The following is a 25,473-nucleotide window of genomic DNA, read 5'->3' as shown; positions in this document are numbered from 1 at the left end:
ATGAAAATTGATATTCATAGCCACATTCTACCTAAGGAATGGCCTGACCTAAAGAAGGTAATAAGAGTTTAGATATTCAGTGCCTTATGTTATCAGCAACCATTTCTACCAATGTAATTTTTGAAAGAACAATGAATGAAAGGTTCTGTTATAAATATCTCTAGGTTTTTGTCTAATTTGATTTTTTTTCAGCTTTAAGATATTTGTATGCGTTACTTTGCAAAGCAAGAGTCCCAGTAAGAAACAGGTGGAAAACTGGGCTCTGTTCCCCACTCTTTATTTAGTCTGAAGCAATTCTTATATTTTTGCTTGGGGTTTTGTGAGACCTAAAATTGTCAAATGATGAGGCATAAATTACACTTTCTTGATAAAATCAGAGCTGTCAGGTTCCCAAAGGGTATTCACTTTTGGTTTAAATATGAGAAATAAGCAAATATTAGACAAGATTAATGTTACCTAAGACAAAATTCATTCACATCTTATACCCACAGGCATGAAAGTCATTAACTTCAATAGGAGTGGGGTCACTCTAAGTATGATTAATTGATGATGATGATCATTTTACTAGTATCTGTTATTTTTTCAGTGACTGGAAAGAAGTAGCATATTGTATTAAAAATACAAAATCTCAGTTGTCAGAACACTGAAGCTGTAAGTCAACTTGTCTGAACTTTGAATCTTTGCATGGTATTATTATTATTATTCAAGGACATAAATTTATTCTTGTCAGTAATAATTTTCATGATCCTGTGAAAAGTATTTGAGAATGGAAAGTGTCATTTAGGTTTTCATGTAATAAATCTAATCCTTTTCTCGTTTCAGATTATCAAAAGCCATGTAGTCATCTCATTCTGAATTAGGTTTTAGAGTTATTGCCTAAATAATTAAAATCACAATTCAATATAGAGATGTCTGATCACTTTTTGACTCATAAGGGATCACATCTCCAATGCTACAAAGGGTACTGAAAAAGATCACATTAAATTATACTTATATATAGGTTATACACACATATGTATAAAATTATTTGCAATTAAAAATTGCTTTCAGATTTCCAGGATAGATATTTTTTTATAACTCTTTAATGTTTCCATTCATGATAAAAAATCAGAGTAGAGAAGACCTGCATTGTTGCTTCTTTCCTTACTGTAATTCTGTGTTGGTTGTAGTTTGAATGAACATTCCCTGTGTCTGACAGTAGTATGGAACCACTTGATTTCATTGTGCCTGTCTTTGACAACCAAAGAATACCATTATTTCAGCCATGCTCTTAGGCATCTGACACGCTAACTGAAACTTTGTTTTACACTGTACATTTCTTTCACTTAATTATGTTGAGGTTGATGATGGCAAATTCTCAGGTAAGTGTTTCATATGTATTAGTTATGTGTTTCTCTGATTTTAAGCATGACAGTCCAGTATGAGCTCAATATTAGCCAGAGAGCACCTGGAAAATGTAAACAGCATATTAGGAAAAAGTCATGAGAAAACCTGGCATTAAGAACATATATAGGATTATGTATTCATTAGTAGTGAAAAATAACATAGTTATGCATAAAACCTCCTGGAAAGGAATGTTTGTTTCCTCATGTACCTAGAAAGTTCTTTTTAAACATCTATTTGAACTTCCTATTTGTAATTATAAGAGCTCCTCAATGAAAAAAACACATACACACTGGGTAATGTAGGTGAGATGACATATTTTTTAGAAGAATTATGTCTGTTTTAAATGGACAGGAGTTTAAATATCCAGACTACAAAGACAGGCTATTCTGACTTGTTTCAGATTTTGTTGTCCTTGTTTGTGCAATATCCCTACAAAAACACCTGTAAAATTCCTTCATTCTGATTTTACATGATTTTTAAAGATTTTTTTGTCTGTATATACTTTAAAAGGGCAATAAATTCACTGAGATAAAATCACCCCAAGAATCCCTTGATGTTCACGGACATACATCAAGGCTGAATTCACTACTGTTAGACCCTGTAGGCCAGTGTTGCATTTATTTAAACACTGATAAAGAGGCAAATACCAAAATTTTAAGAGTTAATTTCCACCTGCTAGTTTTTGGTTCCTTTGTTCTAAAGATTGAGCGATTCAATGGTTTATTAATGGGCCCAGAATAGAAAACAACTCTCAGAATTCCCTAGAGTCCTCTGAAAATTCAAGCCATTAACATAGTTCTCTACATCTCATGCATGGAAAGCCAATGAGGCAATCCTAACATGCACACATACTGCTAAACTTTCATTTCTTTTCTTCAGCCTTATAAATACTGAACCTTGAACCTATGACTAGAAAATTCTATTGTCAAGATACTTATTTAAGAGCTTAGGAACCCATGATAAGTATAAAAATTCATAGAAATAAATGAAATAAGTACTGTCAATACATCCAACTAATAACTGAGGGGAAGAAAGAAGAAAAAAAGTTCAAAAACAGACCAGTGAGTTTCTCTATTGCCTAAATGCTCCTCGAGCGCCTTTAAGGTACTCATTTTCTGCACAGCTATAGCATGGAGCTTGTGAAAACTTAAAGTTCTCATTAGATGTCATTCACAGAATTTTCCCTAAATAGAAATCTTTTATATTTTTATTAAAAACCTATAAATTTATAAATGTGAATAAAATATGCATAGCTACATAGCTAAACAAAACATACATAGCCTCAGTCATTAGCATCTCTGATTGGCTGAAGTCAGGAGGCTTGGCTCTGCACACCTGCTTTAGGAAAGCTCACAGCAGCATTAAGTAATGACTTGTTATCTCAGGACGTTCAGGACTGTATTCAAAAAGTTTACACTTCAGTGAAAGAAATGCCTGCTTTTACTCAGTTTCCTTTGAAATGTTTTGTTGCAGAAAAATGGCAATTTTGAGCATTGTTTTCAGTCTATTATGATATTTCAAGATTTCATTTATTTCTAATCTGACAATTTATGAAAATAAAAGAAAATCAACATATTTTGTAGGTTTTGGGTTTTTTGCATAAACAATTTTGAATCTCTCTCTCTGGAAGAATCAATGAGCATCTGAGCTTCTCCTTTTTAGCTTCTCTTGGCTGTTTAAATATTAACAGACAAGAGACTGACCTTGAGTCCTGCTGCTGAATCATGGAAGCTGAAAAGTGGAATCAATACATCTTTGTGCTAATGATTAACTGATCACAGATTGGAAAATTGTCAGCTCGATTTTCATATTGCCACGTGCTTGATTTAATTTTTTCTGTGTTAAAATCGTTCCAGTTAGAACCTCAATATAGTAAGCAACTTTAAGCACTTTGAAATAAGTTGCAGAACTTACTTAAAAATGTTGTTGAACTGGGAGCTAAAAGTTCAGATCTACAAACACCATTAGTCCAGTCCAGTTAAACTTCAGCACTTCTGCTGAAGTCAATGGGGCACTTGTAGGCTCAAAGCTGAGAATATGCGTAAGTATTTATCCTGAATAAGGTACTGCTGGATTGTAAGAACTGAGATCTTTATTATTATTGCAGAGCGCTAACTAGCACTGGCTTTTTCTTCTTTCTTTCACAGAGATATGGATATGGTGGATGGGTACAGCTGGATCATCACTGCAAGGTTTGGGCTGTTTGGTGCTCTAAGCTGATCTTGTGTTGTCATCAGGAATAAAAACTCACTGTAAATCTATTAAAAAGCAAAGTGGCAATAAGACTGGCTATGTCTTTGATACAGCTTTCTCTAGAGGTCTATCTTCTGTGCAGTAATATCACTCCAAGTCCTAATATATATACCTCAGTAGAACTTTTTGCTTGAGAGGTGAAATTCATATTCTCTTGTATGAACTGGTATCCATTTTTCATCATCATCTCATTTTAACACTTGGAATGGATAGCTCTAAGGAATTCTTTTTAATAAGATAGGTCAACCTAAAGCAGATTACACGTAGATTTTTTTTTTTTTTTAGTTAAATGCAGTCATCTGTATGAGAAGCAAAACCAAAAGGAACTGGTATTTTAATAAAAGTTAAAGAACTCAGATGTGACAATGTCTTCACATCTGAGTGAAAGGGGAAGAGTAATTTCTGTAACTTCATGACAAGGAGAACAAGTAGCAGAACAATAAGGGCAATCTATAGATTTGGGGACCATTATGTAGAAAAGTAGGAGCCTGAGGTTTATTGGCAAGTAAAAGGGAGACTTGGTCTGATTTTACTTCACCTTTCTATCACCGTCCACTCTATTAACTTTACAAAGGCACTTCTGAGCTACGTTAGTACAACTGGAACAACATGTCTCCAGATGCCATGAGTCTATGCTAACAGTCCATCTGCATTCAGAATCCATCCTGCCAATGCTGAAGTTTGCAGAATACATGTATTTGCTCTGATGGGGACAGAACTGGTTCCTTAAGGACTTGATTCTGATCTCACTCAGAGTACAGCATATCGGCAGTAATTTCAGTGACATTCACAGTGACACAACAATGTGAAACTTCTAAAAGCAAGATCAAAATGTTGCAGTTTATCTTTTGATAAGAGCATTAAAAAATTATCAGTATTAGTGCTTTTTTTACAGGAGGGCACAAGGACCTAAGAGAGGTAAGGCTGATATGGCAAAATAATTCCCTTTGTACATTACTATGTAGGTTAACTGTACCAGCTAGTTTTAAAGACATTACCTCTGTTACCATATAATAACTTTGGCTTTCAGATATCCCTGTCTATCTCAAACACTGTCACAGGAAACCAGCTTCCTTCTGTGGTCTCTCAGCTCCCCACTCCTAGGAATCTTTTGGAGAGCCTGTCTCTGCAAATGGCATTGGTCTCTGGAAGGAGGGAGATTAGAAAGATGGCATTAAAAAGAGGTCTCAGGAGACCTCAGTTGACTTTCCACCTCATATCATAAGTACCTGTCCTAACTTGAAAAACTTCATCTGTAATTGCCTACCATAGGAATGTTGTGAGTTGTACAAGTATGGAAGGGATAAAAGCAATGCAAGGTATTAGCCAGATAATTAAGGAAAAAATACAAAGACAACAGAGGTTGGGTCGGTAAGAGCAGAAGGAAAAATTTGGATATAGTAAGCTGCAAGACTAAAGATGCAAAGTTAATAGTATGAATAGCTCAACAAACAGGGTCAGCACATAACCCACCTAAAGCTTATGAAGAGTGCAAATAACTGGCTAAACCCAGCTATGTTATATAATGGCAGGCTGTATGCACAGTGTTTTACATGGGTTAAGCTGTCTCTGTCTTCTGAAATTCAGACATGATCTCAATATAGGAATTCTATACTTGTTGTACTTACCAATATTATTCTCATACTAAAACCCAAAACACAGCACTATACCAGCTACTAGGAAGAAAATTAACTCTATCCCAGCTGAAACCAGGACAATACTGAAAACTAAAATGATAAGTGATAGAAAGATTTAGTACTTAGCATTTTCAGGGTGTCAGTGCCTCTCCCTATCTGGGTGACCTTATAAAGAAAATAGTACCCGATCTTCTTCATTGTTTCTTTTTGTGACTTGGCTAATTTATTCATTCTCTGTAGAGATTCAACTTTTATTGTCTTTAGAGAAGCAAGACTTGCATCTTCCAGGTAACCAAGGTATTTAAATATATAATGCCTGTTAATTTCAGTGGAACTAGACATTCCCTCATCTCTTTGTCACTCTGCAAAATCATACTTCTTTGTGATTGTATATATGCATATATTAACTGAAAAAAGCTGATAAAATGGATACAACACTGTGTCTATTTATTGCAACCTAATGGTATACACACTGTTGTCATTCTATAAGATGCAAGGCTATGCTGTCAAATGCCTAACAATCGTTTATGAAAAAGGACCACAGAATATGAAGGTTGGGACCAAGAATGAGGAGAAAACAAACGTTATGCTGAAATTTCAGATCTGAGTGTAAGCAGGCATAGGAGGAGAGAACGAGCCACCTGCTGAACCAAAGTGTGGATGGCACAGCTTCTGAGATACATGGTAGGTGCAGGAAGGGGAGACTTGTTGGAGAGATTTTTAGCAGCTTAGCTGTTTGTTACCGGTCTGATGCTAAAATTTCTTGCTAAAAATAGTTTGCAAAGGAACTCTGTGGCAAATCAATAACAGCCTTATACACTGCAGAGAATTCTGTCTAGCCTACTTCTGTCTGCAAATGTTGCATGGAAAAAGTGCATGGCAAAATAAAAATCCTGTTCAGATATGTGGAGCGGGGGAAGTTAACTCTTAAGATTAAAAAAAAGCAAAAGTTTCTCATATCATTCTGTGAAGAAGCATTAGGGTGAAACTGGAAGAAAATAATTACATGCATTTTTAAAGAAGTGCAATTTGGGATGTGACTGAGTAGTTTAGTGATGGGATAATTTTAAATGTAGCTTGCTGAACCAAATCAGCCTTCTGGACTTAATTCTTAAATCTCTCTCTCAATTTCCACATAAATTAATTAAAGGCTTAAACATCAGATAATGTTTAGAATAGGATAGAATAGAATAGAATGGAATGATAGAATTCTTCAGCTGTGCCTTTAGAAAGCTGTGTTAACCTTGCAAATAAAAACCTCATATGTCTTTTATGAGATTTTCAGCACTGCATCCATTGCTTTGGAACCTGAAAAATTTTTTCCTGATCCATGTTTCATTCTCACAACTGCAAAAAACTCTGATAATTGCTTCCCAGTTGAGGTGTCTGAGTAATTTCTCATTTTAAAAATATCAGGTGCAGATTAGTGGCAGTGTCTAGAGACTATAGCAATATGACTCATTTTCCAGTCACAGTGTTGCTGGACCAGATCTTTCCATCCTTACATACACAAGCATGGATCTATTTAGATGATCATGTTTTACTTTCCTGCATAATCAAGTTTGTTGTTGCTAACTTACAATGCTGTGAGCTTAGCCTTGACCTGTAGTGTGTTCACAAAGAATCAGTTAATGCAAATGAAAATAGCAAACTGTACACTAATTCCTCAATGAGAACAGCACATGGCTTATTAGAAACCTTTCCTATATTGCAAACCCTGTTGCAGCATTCAGAGAAGAACTATTTATCTCAGCATTTAGGTATGAGCACTGTCAAAGTTGCTAGTAAAATTACAATCTATCTAATATTGTTTTCAGTATTAGCAGAAGAAAATATATATGAGCAGGTCATCTGCTGTGCCTTAGCTATGTCTGAGGAAAGAATTAAGTCGCCTATGTTCACAGAAATACAGTAATTCAGTAAAGTCCACAATCTATATGTATGCAATGCAATGCTCAATTCTACTGTCTTTTTCTCTACTTGCACCCTGCATATTTTTCTGTTTATTAGGCAATCTGCAGCAATGCGCTGATCTTTTTTTAATGTATTGGAGTGTATGGCTAGAGTAAACCTTTCTGTCAGGTTGGAAAATGAATTTTACAAGAACCTGAAGTATTTTACCAGAGGATCAGGACTATGTAGTTGTTATTACTGACTGTAATATTTCAAGTAATTTTCACAACCTGTGATACAGCTAACAAGCAACTTGACAGTTTGCCAGGCAGCACAGTTAGATTTGTTGAAGAGAGCTTTAAAATATTCATTAGGGCAGTATATTTGTGAATGATGTATGAAGTTAATAACAAATTCAAGGTTAAGAACAGTCTGACTTCTCAGAAGGAGGGGACAGAAACTCAGCTCTGCAAGGAGTAGTGAAATGTTATTAGTTATTTCTGTTTTAGCATACGAGCAGGGAATATTCTGATTTAGCAGGTTTTTTATTTAGAAAAATAGACGGGATCCTAAATAAACTGATTTTGTGAGGAAAAATAAAGTGGCCTTTGGAGAGAGAGAATTCCCTTTCCAGAAGGGTCAGAAGACTGCCCCGTGCTTAGCTTCTGTTTACCCTGAAGGTGAAGGAATAGCTGCTGTGTTTTTTCATGTGGCTTTCAATTTTCAACTGCAGATGCAGTGTGTTCTCTGTCCAATATATCTGCTGCATCACCACCCTTACCCATCCCAAATACACAGGGTCATGTGGATCTTCTGACTGTCATCCATTTCCATTTATCCCTATAGTAGCTTCAAGCAACCAAGAAATACTCAGGCGTTGCAAGTATTGGTGAATTGTATCTCATCAACCTGTGCAAGTGTAAGCCAACAGGAAGACCGTTTTGTCTGTCTTTACAAGTCCATAGAAGCATGTGGATACCTACAACTGTAACAGACAATTTACTTTGCTTAATGGGATGACACTGTGCCTACTCAACCTCTTTGGACAATTGACAAATCAGCCAAAAATTAACTTTAAAAAGGAAGTTTCCATGTTCATAGCTAAAGGAACAGTATTAAATTTCATGACCTCGATAGTATTTTGAACTTTGTAAGTCTGGGAATTGGTGGTATATGGGGAAGGTATTACACTAATTCAGGTAATGGATTTATACTGTGTTTGGGTTTGTTTGGGGTTTTTTTTCCCAAATACAAATTCTTCAGTAATTCTTTTTTCCCCAAGGAGAAAATGTAATCTGAAGACAACATAACAGGTCTCCTTTTGTCTCAGTATCACTGGTGTTATGAAACAACTGGACTGAAATTAACAGAGTTGCACAATTATTTCTGTAGTTACTGGAATCATCGTGATGCTATTGACTTTAAAAGAACACACACATACCCAAGGGGAAAATTTAGCACAGATTTAATTAGAGCATTGTTTTGAGGTCAAAATTTGGTTTGAGAATAAACTTGGATTAAGGTACCTGGTATCTTTTCCAAACAAATGTAGAGTGATATACATTGCAAAAGAAAGGGGATTTTTTTTATTATGAAGAATTAAATCTGAACTATAAATTATGGTTTTATTAATGACTATTTTTAAATAGTCTTTGATTAAAAATACCTACTGAATAAAAATAAAAGAATAAAATTCTGTCACTGAATTTCTGTAGGGAGCACAATATACTCAAGCGACTATAAATTAGCATGTACTACTTTGTCACATTTATAATATATGAAAATGTCATTTCACAGGGACAGGCAAAGATGATGAAGGATGGAAAGGTTTTTAGAGTTATTCAAGAGAACTGCTGGGATCCAGAAGTACGGATTAAAGAGATGGACCTATCAGGTACCTCCATAAAGAAATTTAAATCATTGTGTCTCATTTAGAATAACAGCAGCTTCTCTGTTAGTGCATCTGAAAGTGCTCAATAACAATATCAAAATTCAAAGGTTTACCGTACTGATTCATTAGTTTAAATCTGTTGAAAGCCAGTGAAAACTGATATGCTTTATATTCAGACTCAAATGGGTCATGTTCCCATAACTTTCCTCATTTTCAGTAGCAATTTATTCCCCCCATGGGCTCACTGATTTTGGTGGGATTGTTAATACAGTAAGGAACTAGTTGACATAAGTAAGGATGACTGACCCTGGACTAGAAAAGGCAGCATACATTCCAGGTATAAAAGTTATTTACGTAAAAGAGGAAGCCCTTTCATTTTTGTTCCAAATGTTAGAAAGATTCTGTTTACTCATAGGATTTTTTGTATGTTTGCTTTTCTAATATTTTTTTCTGTTTAGATGTTGCAACTTCATTCTGTTTTTTTGCTAGAAGACTCTGAGCCTAGAGAACTGGTACAATTACTTTCTCAGAAAAGAGAGTTTTCCTGATTTAGAAAGGAACTTAACCAGATGCCAAATTTGCAAATTTGTTTTCCATCAAGTTACTTACATGCCACTAAATAAGGTTTGCAAGATGGCAGACTGAGAGTGAGAGAAGGAACTTCTAGTCTGATCAGTTATTTTTGTTAGTTCTTATTAACACTGTAATTCCAAATTACTTTTGTGAGATAAATAGTTACTAAAGATTATTTTTCCTTAGATTGAGGTCTGAATAATTCCCTACATCAGTTTCTCAGTAGACACAACTTGAATATCTTCTCCAACTTTTCATGAGGAATAAACATCTGAATTACTTCAAAGAACACATATTTTATAAATAGCATCTTTATGATTATTGTTTCCTTCTCTCACGGGATAGCATGTAAGGAGATACTCTGGGTCATTCTCCTTGTGAAGGTTTACTGCAACACATAACATAGGCCAATTTAGGAACTCAAGGGCTGGTGGGCAATTTATGTAAACACAACTTAGGTAATTTTCAACTACCTAATTTTCACCCTGCAGAAGCAGTATTTCAAACTCCAACCATTAGACATTTAATGGGAATGCTAGAATGTCTTTGCAACCTCTCTGAAATATGCTGCCTTGACTAGACTGTAATCGTTCCCTGAGTTAGCTGAGGGATTTTGGGGATTACTATGTCATTCAAGCACAGTGTGGATCATAAATAGCCTTTGGGCATCTTTCCTTTTCAGATATTTCCCCCAACACTAATGGCAAGTTTCTACAAAACAGTTCTGCCCCATGTATTTGCTGTAGACAAAGGGAAAACGCAGGAGCAATTTTTTCAAATTTTTGCAACAGCTCTCCAGAAAAGAAAATGTATCATAAAGCCAACATCACAATATTTCTCCACAAACTAAACAGTTCACTTGGTTAAAAAAAAATAAAAATTTAAAACTGTGTGTTACAGCACCATCTGGTGACTTGTGCCATAAAAATGTCCCCTTTTATTACAGCACTCAGAGAAATAGGTATCAGACAATTAAGTGTAAAAAAAGGTCTTAGGGTTTTTCATTCTTACTGTTCTTCTAATGATAAAGACTATGGGCCACATTTACTCTTTTTTGGTTTGCAAAGCTGTAGCTACTTAGTTCAAAGACTGTTTTCTGTAACACAGGCCAAGATAGATTATACCCCAAAATTTAACCTCCAAACATGGCATAATTTTGGAACAAAGGTGCAAGGAGTCTCCCAGCTGAGCAATACTAGTGTCAGTCACTGTAAGGTATTATTAACTCAGAGAGATAATTTACAGCGTGGTTGCTAAAAGGCTTTTTTTGTGCAATGCCACAGAAATCTTGCCAGTATTAAGAAATGGTAGCCAATGTACCAAAGAGACTAAATTACTTCTCATAATCATATGTCCTAGGTCTATTTGGTATACAAATCTGTGTCTTGATCCACTCAATAAAACAAGCTATCAAGGTAATTCAATAAAACAAGCTGTAAAAGTAATTAACATCACAGTTATGTGACACAAATCATCACAATTTTGTTGGAGAAAATCTTTCAGTTAATCCTAACTGCCTTTTCTTATTATTTTCTCCTTTGTAAAATCCTCTGAAGAGGGTATAAAGTAGAGATTTTTCAGTGCTGATTCTTCTTCTCCCTAAAGCTATTGTCTAGGAATGTTCAGCTTGGAAATTTACCTTTAAGGTTTATGTTAAATTTGCTCAGAAGGGTAAAAATGGATTGAAACCAGATACAATGCTTATTGTGGAAAACAGTGAATGTTCTCAAACATGCTAATCAAGTGTCCAGTAGCATATTGGTGAATAATACAACTTAGGCTGTACTTCGGTATATATGTAACTTCGTAGACCTAATCCTTAACCCCAAACCATTGCTGCTGCACATAATATTAATGCGATCTTGTAAGAGAGATACCTGAATCAGCTTCCCCTCTTGTTTCCTACTTAAAATATTGAGAAGGAGGATAAAGCATTTTTGATAAATATTCGAGTGCTTTGGCAAGGTCATTGTCTTAGAATAAATTCTCCTAGGGTTTTTTCTGCCATCTTTTGCATTAGTAGTTTGATTACTAACACCCAAGTTAATTTTTTTAAAGTATGACAAAATATGTGCATAAATATTACAATCAGACCTAAAATTTTTTAAAAACACAGTTTTGCATGTAACTATTTAGTGAAGTCCTAATTATTGTTCATTGCTGCTTCTGTTGTTAATCTGCTAGGTTTGTTGTGTTCATTCCTGTAACCTGTCACACACAAAGTTATGGTATAAATTTGTGTTTGAACAGAAACCAAACAACATAGACTTAATTCTCTTTATTGCTAACATCAAAGTTATTTCTAAAAACAGACAGATTTTCTTATACTTACAACCTCAGTAGTCCAGACACAGGATGAATGAAACCTCACACAATATCACTTTGGGGAACACTTAGGAAAACATTGTTTAACAACCATTGTTAACATAACATTGTTTATCTTTGAGCTAATTTGCATATTTATTTATTAAATATATATGATAAACGCAACCTCAAAGTAAATTTAAGGTACTGTATTCTGTTGGTTTAACATCACATTCATTTATGTGAGAGTAACATTAAATTGCTATTTTAATTAACTGTACACGTGCATACCAAATACTCCTAAAACCAAAATACTTAGTTTCAGAAATAATCTAGTATGAGTGTGAAAGTGTTATTTTTCTTTCTACTTAGCAAAAATATTCCAGTCCTAATAAACTGATACACTACAAGATTTATTACCATGATCCTTAATTAGCAAAAAAAAGATTCTATCCATGTCACTGTTAAATCAGTCTTTCTTACCATTAAAGCTTTTACCTTCTGCCTTTCAAACCAAAGTGCTTTCTTATTTTTAACATTTTATCAAAAAAAAAGGAAACATTAATAACTGCTTTTTTCTTACTCAGGAGTGACAGTCCAAGTCCTTTCCACAGTCCCTGTAATGTTCAGCTACTGGGTAGGTTCCTACTAGCATATTTTGTAATTCATATGTTACAAAATTTTTAAAAAATAAATGCATCCTCCTATAAATTAGGTGATTGAAGTAGTCACTAGAGCACTGGAGTAAACGGGGAATTGTTCTGCTGTGAAAAACAAGACAAAATAATAGTCCAGGTATCAAAAGAGCCAGCAGAGTGTCCAGGCAAAGCTCCACTCTGGAGTACACTCAGTAAGAAAGAATGAGACAACAACAGAATTTCTTCTGAGGACCTTATGGGGGTAGCTGGAAACAGGGAGAGAGAATTTACACAGCATGAATCTGTGGTTAGCAGGTAGACATACATGTTCAGGTTCTATGAAAGCTAAACATCAATCAGTACTTTCTCATGAAAAAAAGAAGTAAAAGATACATTTGTGGTCTTGTCCTACTTTCTTTTAAATGTGGCATGGGACTCATTGACCTAGAATGCTTTGAATCTTAAAATTCAGTAGCAAGTTTAAATTAATATGTTCCCTTCATGGTGATCTTGAATGCATCAAAGAAATAAAAACAGTCTGAGAAGATAAATCATAGCAAAATGCTGTTCTAAATACTTTCTCAATTTGACTATTTAGCTATGCGTACAAGTCGAGTTGTTATACGTAAACACATATGCTACATTAAAAATCATTGTGTTAAGCCCACATATAAGTGGTACCACTGATCTTCAGAATTTCTTGTTGGGTGACATATCTTTAAAATTTTATTCTGCTATTTATGGGAATGTTTTCCATCAAATATGTATTAGAAGGAAAAACAGGAAACTGATTGTATGAATATTGCAGTTCCCTTACTAGAATTATGATTATCGCCTTCTAAATGTTAGAGAGGTTTGCTCAAGTTTTCTCTGTAGAATTCTCATGCTCCAGCATCTCACACTTCTTATTTTTATCTCTTCAACTCCAATAATAGGAGAGTAAATATTCATTGCTATGTTCAAAAATTATATGCTGAGGTTTTTGCATTGGCATAAACAAAAACAGAGGACTGCTTTACACAAAAGACCAGATACTTAAGTGCATCAGCAACCTGGGCTTTATTACACTCATCCTGAGCAGTAAAGGCAACAGCAGTTGATAAAATATTCAAGACAAGAAGCAGAACTGCACCCAGAGGTTTTAAAGTGAGGCAGAATTTAGCCCTACCGGTTTCCAGCTATTCAGAACTGTAAAGTAAATTTTAGGTTCAAACCCTGTCTCTGAATTGTTTGCAGTGACATTTATCCAATATCTTCCAAAGGTGATAACATTTGAGAACTATATTTTAATGTACTATTCTGCTTAATATCCTACCAGGCCAAACCTCAGGATACTTTAGATCTAGCCCAGATATTAAATAATGACTTAGCTGCTACAGTAAAAAAGTACCCCAAGAGGTTTATCGGCTTGGGTACATTACCTTTGCAAGCTCCAGACCTGGCTGTGAAGGAAATGCATCGCTGCGTGAATGAACTTGGATTTCCTGGAGTACAAATAGGATCTCATGTCAATGAATGGGACCTGAATGCACCAGAACTGTACGATATTTATGCTGTGAGTAGATGTCTCTTTCCTTATTTTGGGCAATTCTGTGATATGGAATTCTGTCTAAAAATATCTTGGGACATATTCAGTCATCAACTAAATTTATAGATACATTAAAACAATCAAGTCTTCTAATCTGCACAGTGATCTGAGAGATTCACCTTTAAGTACATATGATAATTCATTATAGGTTATAATGACAATAATACAATATAAAACATTCTGAAACATACTTTATAATAATGAATAACAAAATCTTTTTATGATATGAGTTCTCACGGTAGAGTTGCTTTCTTGGTTTGTGAGGATAGGTGCAGTATCAAATAAAGCATTTCTGCACTGTTTCCTTTTGGGTTCAAGTTACTGTATCCAATCCTATTGACATAAATGATCAAACTCTCTGAGATTTTCAGAGATACCTATAGAGCCCGAGTACCATACAGAATTATGCAAATGGGACCAAAAGTTCCAAACTGAATGTATTGATTATAAAATTAATTGGAGTTGCATTTCTTAAATAGCCTGAGGCCCAGATGATGATGGTCATTTGTCTAAATTATGGGGTTTAATCAATGTACATTCTGTATCTGTTTCACAGGTTATTATAGCTGTCAGCTTGAAATTGATCCATAGAGGTTATTTTTCTGAGTGCTCAATTTATTCAAGAATTCTGTTAGTGCAGCATCTGGACTATTTGTTTTTATGGTCATATACAGTCAGTTACCAACTTCCCCTCTTGGAGATGCATGCATTCACAGAATCACTGCATGGCTGACCTCTGGAGGTCATCTGGTCCAACCCCCTGCTCAAACAGGGCCACCTAGAGCCAGATGCCCAGGACCATGACCAGATGGCTTTTGAGTATCTCCAAGGATGGAAACTCCACAACCTCTCTGGGCAACTGTGCCAGTGCTCAGTCACCCTCACAGTAAAAAAGTGTTTCCTGATGTTCAAAGGGAACTTCCTGTGTTTCAGTTTGTGCCCATTGCCTCTGGTCCTGTCATAGGGCACCACAGAAAGGAGCCTGGCTCCATCTTCTTTACACCCTCCCTTCAGGTATTTGTATACATTGATGAGATCCCTGCTGAACCTTCTCTTCTCGGGGCTAAGCAGTCCCAGCTCTCTCAGCATTTCCTTATAGGAGAGATGCTCCGGTCCCTTCATCATCTTTGGACTCTCTCCGGTAGCTCCATGTCTTTCTTGTACTGGGATCCCTCTCTTGTGCTGTACATTCTTCAGCTTATGCTTAACGCATATAGGAAGTAACCTCTATCACTTTTAGAAACATCCCTGGATAATAAAGATTGTGAAATTAAGCCATATATGATAATGAACTTTATCAATCTACCAAGCCAGTTATTGAATTGCTATTTTTAGTTTACAAATGTAGATGGCAATTACTCCCTACAGTCCAAAAGTTGCAGCTTTATTTATGCATGTATGGGTAAATAAACCCAAATTTTTCAAATGTGTTATAATCTCCTTAGCAACAAGAGGAGGTCCAGAAATACCTCTGACAAAACGAAGCTGTTAAATCCTCGTTAAGCATATGAATGACTCTGATGACTATAAATTTAAGCACATAGTTAAATTACTCAGTCAGAATCAGCATCCTATATTGTTCTTCTGTTTTCCTTTCCAAAGATGTCAGTAGTTTTGGAAAAATTAATATACTTGAGTGGAGGTGGATTATTGATCAGAATACAGCTAGATTTCAAACTCTTAGGGTGGATTAGGAATAGTTTTAACTTTTTTTTAAGACGGGCAGAGGGCCAAAGGGGACAAATGTAGTGCACCAGCAATGAAAATTCCTGAATGCAGCTGGAACAATTCTGCAAAAGCATCCTAAAATGGTTCTATTAAACATTATGAGAATTCATCCTCATATGTGTAATGAAACCAAAAGAATGCTAGTTTGAACCAAGTTTTATACTGCAGGATAGCTGACAAACACAGCCAAAAAAGTATTTTTGTAACGCATTAATCTGAGGAACACTTGACTTACTAAAAAGATATTATCGTCAGTGTTTCCAATCCTGGAGTCTCAAAAAGAACTTTGAAACTGAGTGAGGACTTCAGGATATGGCCCAGAGGAGTAAATATAACCAACTACTGCTTATAGTTCTTACTTCTGGGCCTATTTTCATTACTAGTACTAATGCTCAGTACAATTTTGCAGGTAATCTTTAAAGCATGGCTAAGAACTAAGATGCATTTTGGTATGATTAGTCAAGATTTAGATTTTTTCTTTTTGCTGCAGGCTGCTGAACGATTAAATTGCTGTCTCACTGTGCATCCCTGGGACATGCAGATAGATGGAAGGATGTCCAAATATTGGTTTCCCTGGCTAATAGGTGAGTGTATATTTACTTTGCTTGATCTACATTTATGAACAGTCACTGGATTATGCCCAGAAGATTGTTGCAAAGGTACTAATACAGAGAAGAACCAGATGATTTTTCTATCAATCTTTTTTTTAAAAAATCAAGTAGTACGATTAAATCTGTTGTATAAATTCAGCAGTCATTTGTTTTTAAGCTTGTTTAGTTTGTCTAACTCTTAAATACCTAGAATTAAAATTATTCAGACTAGCAACAGAATCTAGTATTCTCTTTCGTCCTAAATACAAGGAGCAGATGACTAGGGAAAAGTGAATTGTCTCTGAAATGTGCTCCTCAAAAATAACGTGAGTAAATGAAGGAGTAGGCAAAACCAAACATTACTTCCTAGAATTTCTTTGATTATTTCCTAGAAATAGGCTGATCAGAGAGGAACTAAATCTAAGTTCACATCAACTATAGCTGAAACAACATGTATTTTGGAAGCTCCCCATAAGTGTAGGGAATTATCTAGTTTCTGTTTTTTTCCCCATCTGCTAGGTAAATCAGAACAATGCTGAATAACAGGAGGTAGGTTATACTGCTACCTAGAAATGTTTAGACCTGATTCCACCCTCACTTATTCTGTTTTGCAGTGTTTTGTTTTGCATGGTTTTGCACTGCCTCCAACAGAGGTGTTCTGAAAAACATACAGGATATACATATAACATACATTCTGCAAAACACACTGGCAAATCTTAGTGTCCCAATCACCAGTCTGTTATCTTAAAACAATATCAATTAGTCTTAATCAGAGCAGGCTCAACAACACAAATTTAAAAAGAGACTAAAATTATTGCATTTACTTTAAAAAGTATAATTAAAAGATTTTCCTACTAAGTCTAATAAGGCTTTGCATCTGAGCATACAGTAAATATTAATGAAAGACAATCTTTTGAGCTGGATAGGTATTGTTTCCCCCATAGATGAGGGGAACTCAGTTCCTAATTTCAAGCTGGATGTCTGAAGTTAGGCGCCTAAATGATATTCTAAATATGTTAGGTGTGCTCAGAAACTGAGGCCTGATGGAACCTAAATTGCTGTTATGTTCCTAACACTGGGCATCCAAGTTACCCAGTGGCAAAGAGATAGGTTATTTCTAAACTGTAGGAACTGGCACCATGTCATAACTAAATCCCAAATCTGTGTTGGAATATCCACCAATATATCTGCCCCACTTTCCACAGAAAAGAAACCCAGAAGCACAGGTGAGAAGAGAACCTGGCATCAGACTTGTCTTTGAGCTAGGATAACTGGGGAATCAAGCCTGTACTGTGCAGTTCAGGACATACCCAACCTGCCTGTCAGCTGTTCTAGTGGTGTAGGATAAAAACTGGGCTTAGAATTCAGAACATCTTAGCTTCCAGTCATGTGTCCTCATTTCAGTTAATTAATGTTCAGCTCCGTGTTCCTCTAATAGAAATAATGCGTAACCTTTGGCAGCTGCTCTGTAACTATTATTTTTTCAGTAGGCTCAAGGCTAATTGAAGAAAATTAAAATAACATGTAAAACTCAAAAAGGAAAATCAAAAAATAAAACTCTCATACAATAAAGCTTTTTTTGTTCTTAGGCATGCCAGCAGAAACAACCATAGCCATTTGCTCCATGATTATGGGAGGAATTTTTGAAAAATTTCCTAAGCTGAAAGTTTGCTTTGCACATGGAGGTAAGTAATATACGTGTGAAACACCTGTTTTTTAGTTGAGCATGGTACAATTGCATTTTCTGGTATGCCAGCTAATAGCGTTACCACTTTAAACCTGCCACCAGCTAAGTACTATTACCCCAAAGAAAATAATCTGCCAGATCGGCTGATTGTATGAACACTCTCTGGCCTGTTTCAGCCAGTGTTTGAACTGTTAAAATAGCCTTTAAGGGAAACAAGGAGGAAGGGGAGACAGGAGATAGTTTGGGGAAAGAGACAAGGAAGCAGCAGGAGGAATTTGGGCATCACAGTAGTGAAGAAGTGAGGAAAACTGAGAAAGAAGCTAATGAAGGGGAAGGAATAAAAAATTGCTGGTGCAGACCGCTTTCTTTCTAAATAGCTGACAGTAAAACTTATGGATCTCTGCTGATAATGTGGCTTTTTTCCCTCCTGCATATTTTCAGCTTTTGTTACTAAAAATTTCTTCTTGCAGGTGGATCTTTTCCATACACAGTGGGGCGAATCTCCCATGGATTCAACATGCGCCCTGATTTGTGTGCAGTGGATAATAAGGTGAATCCAAGAAAATACCTTGGTTCATTTTACACAGACTCTCTTGTCCATGATGGTGATGCACTAAGGCTGCTGACAAGTGTAATAGGAGAGGTGAGTCTTAATGCTTCCAGAAGCAGGTGAGTAATTCTTTATTTAATTCTCTATGAAATAGCAAAAGGAGAAGAGAAGAAGAAAGCCGGAAGAAGACAGCATATTCACCCAGTAAAATCAGAATATGAGCTATTATAAACTGACGTGCTTCTGCCATGTTTATAATGTTTCTACTATATGGAGTTATTGAAATGGTGGTTTTAATCCAGGAAATCATGCACTATGGACCTTAGTTCAGTGAGGCTAGTTCCTTGTGTAAGGTTGTTCAGATTGGGACTGCAAGCAAAGACTGCTTCATTTGGAGCCTTGTTTTCAAATGGCTTAATTTTCAAATTCAAGTGTATACTTGAAGAAATCAAATTGTATTTCCACTTATAGGCAGAAAAAAGTCAATAATAAAGAAAGTTTTTGTGGGGATCCTGGAGAGCACAATAAACATCATGGGTTTACAAAAATATTTTAATTGTTAGAGTAAAGAAATCTTTGTAGTTTAGCAACCTGTTTAAATCGGGCACAGCATGGGACCGAAAAATCCAAAAACATTCAAATAATTCTTTCTCATTAGTAAATGCTCGGGAAGGGGTTGAAGATGGCATCACTCATGCCAACTTCCAGTGGATCACTACAGATCAACAAGAGACCTGTATTTGTGTCTTGATCTCTGGACCTCATGGAGTTTCTGCAGCTGGCGGGCAGATACCTACCAGATGTCAAAAACAGAAATGCAAGCTCTGACATTAACTTTCTTGTCTCAACAACTGTATTCCTGTTTCCTGTACATTAGTTTCTAGGCTCACATAGTACTTTCTCACGTATGGGGCTGTTGCTGTCATCATGGCCTCTCGTATGACCAAAGTTCACAAAGACAGCTAAGCCGAATGTTTTCTTTCTCTCTACAGAAAAGATACTGTTGGTTTCCCATTTTCATCCCTAACAATCTGAACAGGTTACTGCAATAAATCTGTACTAGAACTGGTACAGCAGTGACTTGCCTAGGCCAGCCAAAAATAATAATACAGAACTATTGCTTGCTTTATCGTGGTACTCTGAGCCCAGGTCTCAACCCTTTGAAATCCATGGGTTTTCAAGTCTGTGCTGCACAGGAAGTCTGTAGCTTTGAGGCTGGACTTCTGCCTGCAGCTCCCCTACAGTACTTGTGCCTTTTAGGAAAACTTTGCATTTGAAGATTCATGAAAAATTCAACAATGTGACAGCACAACTACAGCTTGAAACAATACTATAGAAAGTTTTTGTAAAGTGTATATGTATGTACACATACAATAACACTACAGTTCTAAGGAGAGGAGAGAGAATATCTCTTTCTTAAATCCACCATGAACCAAAAATAGATTTATAGCAGGAGCCCCATAAAATGTGCAAAGAAACTACCATGCAGTCTAGTTCTGTTAGAAACAAGTAAAATAAAACCCAGGGCAGCTTACATGTCAAAAGATCTGCTAATAAGCTGTTAGTATTGGAAAGCTGTTATAACATCAGTGGCTATCAACTTGGGTGGCATTTGCTAAATTCTTTCCGTACATATAGACATGTTACAGCATTTTTTTTTGGCAGTGCTAGTCCTAGTGAACACTGATGGAGAGATCTCTGTGTCAGGGATGAAGTTTTAGGCACCAGATGGGTTACTAACAAAATTCTAGGGCTCCAGCCCAATATTGATTTCTGTTAATTTCTGTTACCAACCTCTAAATAATATCATGGTCAACAGCCCCAGACTTTTTACTATGCATTACCTTTTGAATCTAACTGTAGCTTACAGTAATCAAGTGGCTTTAAGTAGTTTTTACAATAGATTTAAAAATTTTACAGGATGTGATATGCACTTCCATTTTACAAGATACCCAAAGGCTTATAGAATAACAGTTCAGCACTTGCCTTCAGTTATCTCCTTTTCCATGAAGTCTCCCCAAATCTAGACCATGTTCATCCTAAGTATATTCTCATTCTACATGCAGTTATACTATAGCAGGGATGAGTCTAGCTCTTGAATTTTAAATTGCCATGTTTAGGTGGTCAGATTACTTTTTTTTTATTGCCAAGGAGACAAGATTACTTGCTTGTTTCTTTTTTTTTTTTTCCATTTTAAGCTGTTGGGAGACATGTTCTGCCATTGTTAGAAAGACCTTGGTAAATTAGAAGCTGTGTGACTCAGCATGGCTGAGACCCACGGATTCTTTTTCCTGGGCTGATTCTGGTTTTAAGCTGAACTATAGATGTCAAGAGCAAAGCAGGACAGAAGGTACAACAGGATGTTTAATCTATTGCTGACAACTTTTTTTCTGTTTTAACATCTATAGAATGCAAGTCTCATGGCAATTCTGCTTTAGAGTAACAAGTTAGCTTTGCATCTCAAGGCTGCTTAAGCTATGGCTGTTGTGGGAAAGCTGCTGTCTTTGCACCACACTTAACTGTAACTTCTCTACCTTTCTTCCTAACAAGCGACACATAGACTCTGGCCCTTAACCATGATTAGTCTTTGCAACTGAAATTTAGTTGTTTGAGGAGAGAGAGGTTATGGATTCTAATTCGATAATCTAAAAGTCACTCAGCAGTAGCCTCTCTGGTGTCTAATTTATTCAACAGACTTCTGAAATTAAGTTTCTTAATGTAATAAATTTGACCAGTGTACTACATAGGATGTTGGTGTCTTTTTTTAATCCTCCTCTGAGTATTCTGAGCTCAAGCAATGTGACATCAGGTGGAACCACAGTGGTGAAAAGTCATGAGTCAGAACCCAAAAACTTAAATGCTTTTAACACTCCAGAGAACTTGAAAAAAAAAAGTACATTTTCTTTCTCTTTTTCATAGCCTAAGGCATCTTCTCCTTGAAAAAAAATTCACATCACATTTTCAAGCTTTACTTTATAACCATGAAGATTAAAAAGTTCCCTCTTTTTTCTGATGAAAGTTGATATTCTTGTATAATACCATTCCAGGAGTCAAATGCTTAAAAAAATCCCAAATATCTCAGTGTTTTCAGTGTAGTCATGTGTTGGCAGACTAACAAATATCAGATTAATAAATGCTGGGCTAAAAACAATGTGATTGGGTCTTGAGGATGACACTGTAACTTTATGAGCTGAAGGTTTGAAATAGGACAGCTCTCTAGAGTATAGCTAAGAGCTGTGCAGGAAGGGCATCAGTGTGTGTAAAGATGTGCTTACACGTGGCTTCGGGTCCTTAGGGAACAGCCATTACCTGGCATCAGAATGCAATGTGTTGGCTTTGAGCTTATTAAAATCCAGTGACAGCTGTGATGAGTCATGTACATTTAACTTCATCCCTTCTTAGTTTTGGGTGCGGGTTAATTAGAGCCTATCCCAGTTAAAGGAAGCAGAAGTATACATTCCTGAGAGAGAATTCTGTAAGACTGCAAAATTGCTGCAGTCCTTCGCTCCCCCCATGATGAGGTAGCATGAAGTGACTATAAATAAACACAAAATCCCTAATGATACTGGCTATAAGAAGTGAAGAACCTGGTTGTCAGGGGATTAAATGATTCAGTGTATCTCTGCAAAAACTTCCCCATGGTGATTCCTCAAGAGCCATCACCCAAAGGTAAAACATTCTCTGGCCAGAAGTCGGAGCTGAACTGGCTATAGCAATCTGGCCTTTCTTTGAGATGAGTCCTGATAGTAGGAAAGAAAGTGAGATTCAAGGCAAATACAATTTTTCACTAATATAAGAGGACAAACTCATGCTTGATGCCCTGTGAGATTCATTTTAAGATTCAGGTCCCTATTACTGTGAAAAAAGTTCTGTTGAGTAGAAGGGTCCACTGAGGTTAATCATTAGCCATATGTACCTTTCTAAAAGGAGAGATGCACTAATTAAGGTATCGAACTGTAAGTCCTCTGGGAAAACTGACTTTGTTGATATCCTTTGGAATAATATAATAATACATCTATTATGCTAGGAGTATTATTTATCTGCAGAGACTTCACAGGACTTCTCTGAGGCTGGTTGCTAAAGACAGGTATTGCAATCTCCATTTTATAGATGGGTACAAAACTGAAGCTCAAGAAGTATAAATGAAGAGCCTAATATCACTAGTAGCAGATCAATAATGCTGCTTCTAATTTTTTCTTATTAATTTACAGCTCTTAATTTTACTGCTAATTAATAGATCACATGATTAGCTGTGAAACACTTTAAGTTAGAGGAAAAGAAAAATATAGTTGAAATAATATAGATATTATTCCAATGAGGGGGTGGGATTTCTTTCTGCTTTTGTATATAGGAGATGTAAATAAGAACGTGCAAACCTTCCTGCCTTACATAACCTTGACTAATAAACAGCTGGGCAAATACTGGGATTCCTTCTCCTTTACTTGGAAACCCATTTTCTCATATAAAGCTAGTATGTTTATTGGTTGGAGGTTTTTTTTTATATATGGCATACATTTGTTTTTCATACCTGAAGAAAATGTCTTGGTATCAGACTGAATATTGGAAATAAAAGAATGTCTTTAGCTGCTTAAATATACACACATCCAAATATATTTTGTTTAATCTACACTCAGAACTTGATTTAGTATACAGAGGAGTATAAAGTCTCCTATTCTAATCTTATGGCAAGACTTCTATAATAAATTATAACACAACAATATAGGACAGAACAATAGAATGCGTATCTTCTGTTTGGATGTCGTATAAGGTTTTGGATAGGTGCTTTCAGAGACTCTCGGGTGACATCTACTGGAGGTAAAAAAATAAAAATAAAGCAGCATTTGGAAAATACGAAGAACGAATCATTTCATAAAACAACTGAAATATGTTTTCTTCACCCTATTTCAGTATTGGTAACTGAGTTCAAATGTTATAACAAGCGCCCCAAATTCATGAGCTTGACTTCAAATTCATGAGACATTTAAAAACATATCTTTTTAATGAAAACTGTGGTTTTCAAATATTCATGTCTCCAGGAGATGAAGCTTAAAGGAAAATAGACTTTTGATAAAATCAAGAGAGTTGGCAGTATGCGCTATCCAAGGTAGATAAAACAGGGAAATACCATTCCAGTGTGAAAATGAACCTATAGCAATGTGGACCTATTGAGAATCTGCCTCTTTCTTCTCATCTCTGATAACAGGAATGATGCATACAGATTTTAATTGAATTTTCTTTTCACTGACTTGTTTTCAGAAACAAATCATATCATGTCACTCATTCTCAGATACGTGTTTCAAACGCACAGCTAATATCCAATCCCAGTTAAAGACAATGACATTTAAAAAAAATTATAGACTTCCAAAACTACATGAAATTTTGTAAATGAGATTTTGGTTTTGTTATCTGAAGCTGAATACTAGTTGAATTCAATAAAATACCTTTTTTTTTTAAAATGTAAATGTTTGTAGTAATTCTACATTGTACCATGCTTTAAGTATTATCACATTGCAATTATTACAGCTTTTAAAGTATCACACAAAAGATAATTTTGATTGCTTTGTATTTTTTATTACACATTGTTCTCACATATATATAATTTCAAGTTTGTTTGTGTCTGTGTGTGTCTCTGTGTGTGCGTACGTAGTCAAGAATTTCAAATTTAAGAATCCAAATCCAAGCATCTTTTCTGAGTTTGATGAAGAACTTCCTGAGATTCTTAAAGAAATGTCTCAAAAACTCTCATACTCTTTTTGGACTGCACACAACAGTGCAGAGCATGCAATGAACATGAAAAAGAACCAAAAAGTAAGTCAAGAAACAGAAAGAGGAATTCTGTGTACCATTTATTGGCCACTTAATTATGGCAACACTTAACCAAGATTAATCATTGCATTTTAGGCAAACTGCTTGCAGAAGCAGTACGAGTAGTGCAGGAGAGCAATAGATGCCTTTCTGCAAACCAGCACCACAGTACAGAAAATCAATCTGAGTAGGAAATTACCATTTGTATTGTGTTCACCTGAGCAATATGCACTCATTCCCATGGGCCTGGGATTTGCATTTTGAACTTTCTGTGTATCCAAATAAAAATACACCAAACTTTAGGTAGACACCACAAGAACAATAAATAACCTGTACTTTTTTCAAACTTAAATGCACCCAGTAAACTCAAGTCATTGTTTTCAAGCTTTGTTTTTTTCCTAATGAAAGTTGGAACCCAAAGATTATCTTCATATTCACTTTCATAATTAATCAGTCCAATATATACATGTAATTTCCTGTGGTTTATTACAAATTCCAGAAAACACATGCAACTATATTGTTTAATGTTACTACAAAATGTACAACATGGTTTTTTTATTACCAGGACAAAGTTATTTTGGGGACAGATTACCCTTTTCCACTTGGGGAACTGGAACCTGGAAAATTGATTGATTCAATGGAAGATTTTGACAATAAACTGAAGGTATGATCTTTACATTTGGGGTTTTTTTCCCTCCTTTTTAAGCTTCTGGTTTTAGACCTGAGATAAAACACTGAAAAATCAGTGTAGGACACTAATTTCTGCAAAGACTGGAAGAGGCCCTTTAGTCTCTTTGCAGCAGTTCATTTTAAAGCACGAGTAAAAGCATTTGAGTAAAATATGAGTTAAGCACACACAAACATATATACGTGTTTTGTTTTTACAGGATAAACTCAAGGCTGGCAATGCTCTGGAATTTTTGGGTCTTAGCAGAAAACAATTTGAATAA

At 35.6% G+C, this 25,473-nt stretch overlaps 1 protein-coding gene across 1 annotated transcript; it reads left to right on the top strand.

Moving 5' to 3' along the window:
• Positions 1-25,473, top strand: ACMSD (aminocarboxymuconate semialdehyde decarboxylase). Its single transcript, XM_072874757.1, has 10 exons — positions 1-57; positions 3,534-3,578; positions 8,967-9,063; positions 12,525-12,574; positions 13,894-14,130; positions 16,382-16,475; positions 18,071-18,166; positions 18,639-18,811; positions 25,089-25,187; positions 25,411-25,473. Exons 1-10 carry the CDS (start codon positions 1-3, stop codon positions 25,471-25,473), a joined length of 1,011 nt encoding a protein of 336 aa, XP_072730858.1.

This window comes from Ciconia boyciana, chromosome 10 (genome assembly GCF_034638445.1).
Source record: "Ciconia boyciana chromosome 10, ASM3463844v1, whole genome shotgun sequence".
NCBI classification, from domain to species: Eukaryota; Metazoa; Chordata; class Aves; order Ciconiiformes; family Ciconiidae; genus Ciconia; species Ciconia boyciana.
The sequence above is the reverse complement of the archived record's forward strand: the minus strand, read 5'-3'. Positions and strand labels throughout refer to the sequence as shown.

Coding starts and splice junctions, on each gene's coding strand:
- ACMSD (XM_072874757.1), top strand. CDS start 1: ATGAAAATTGATATTCATAGCCACATTCTACCTAAGGAATGGCCTGAC. Junction 3,579..8,966: donor AGCTGGATCATCACTGCAAG/GTTTGGGCTGTT, acceptor GTCATTTCACAG/GGACAGGCAAAGATGATGAA. Junction 18,167..18,638: donor AGTTTGCTTTGCACATGGAG/GTAAGTAATATA, acceptor TTCTTCTTGCAG/GTGGATCTTTTCCATACACA.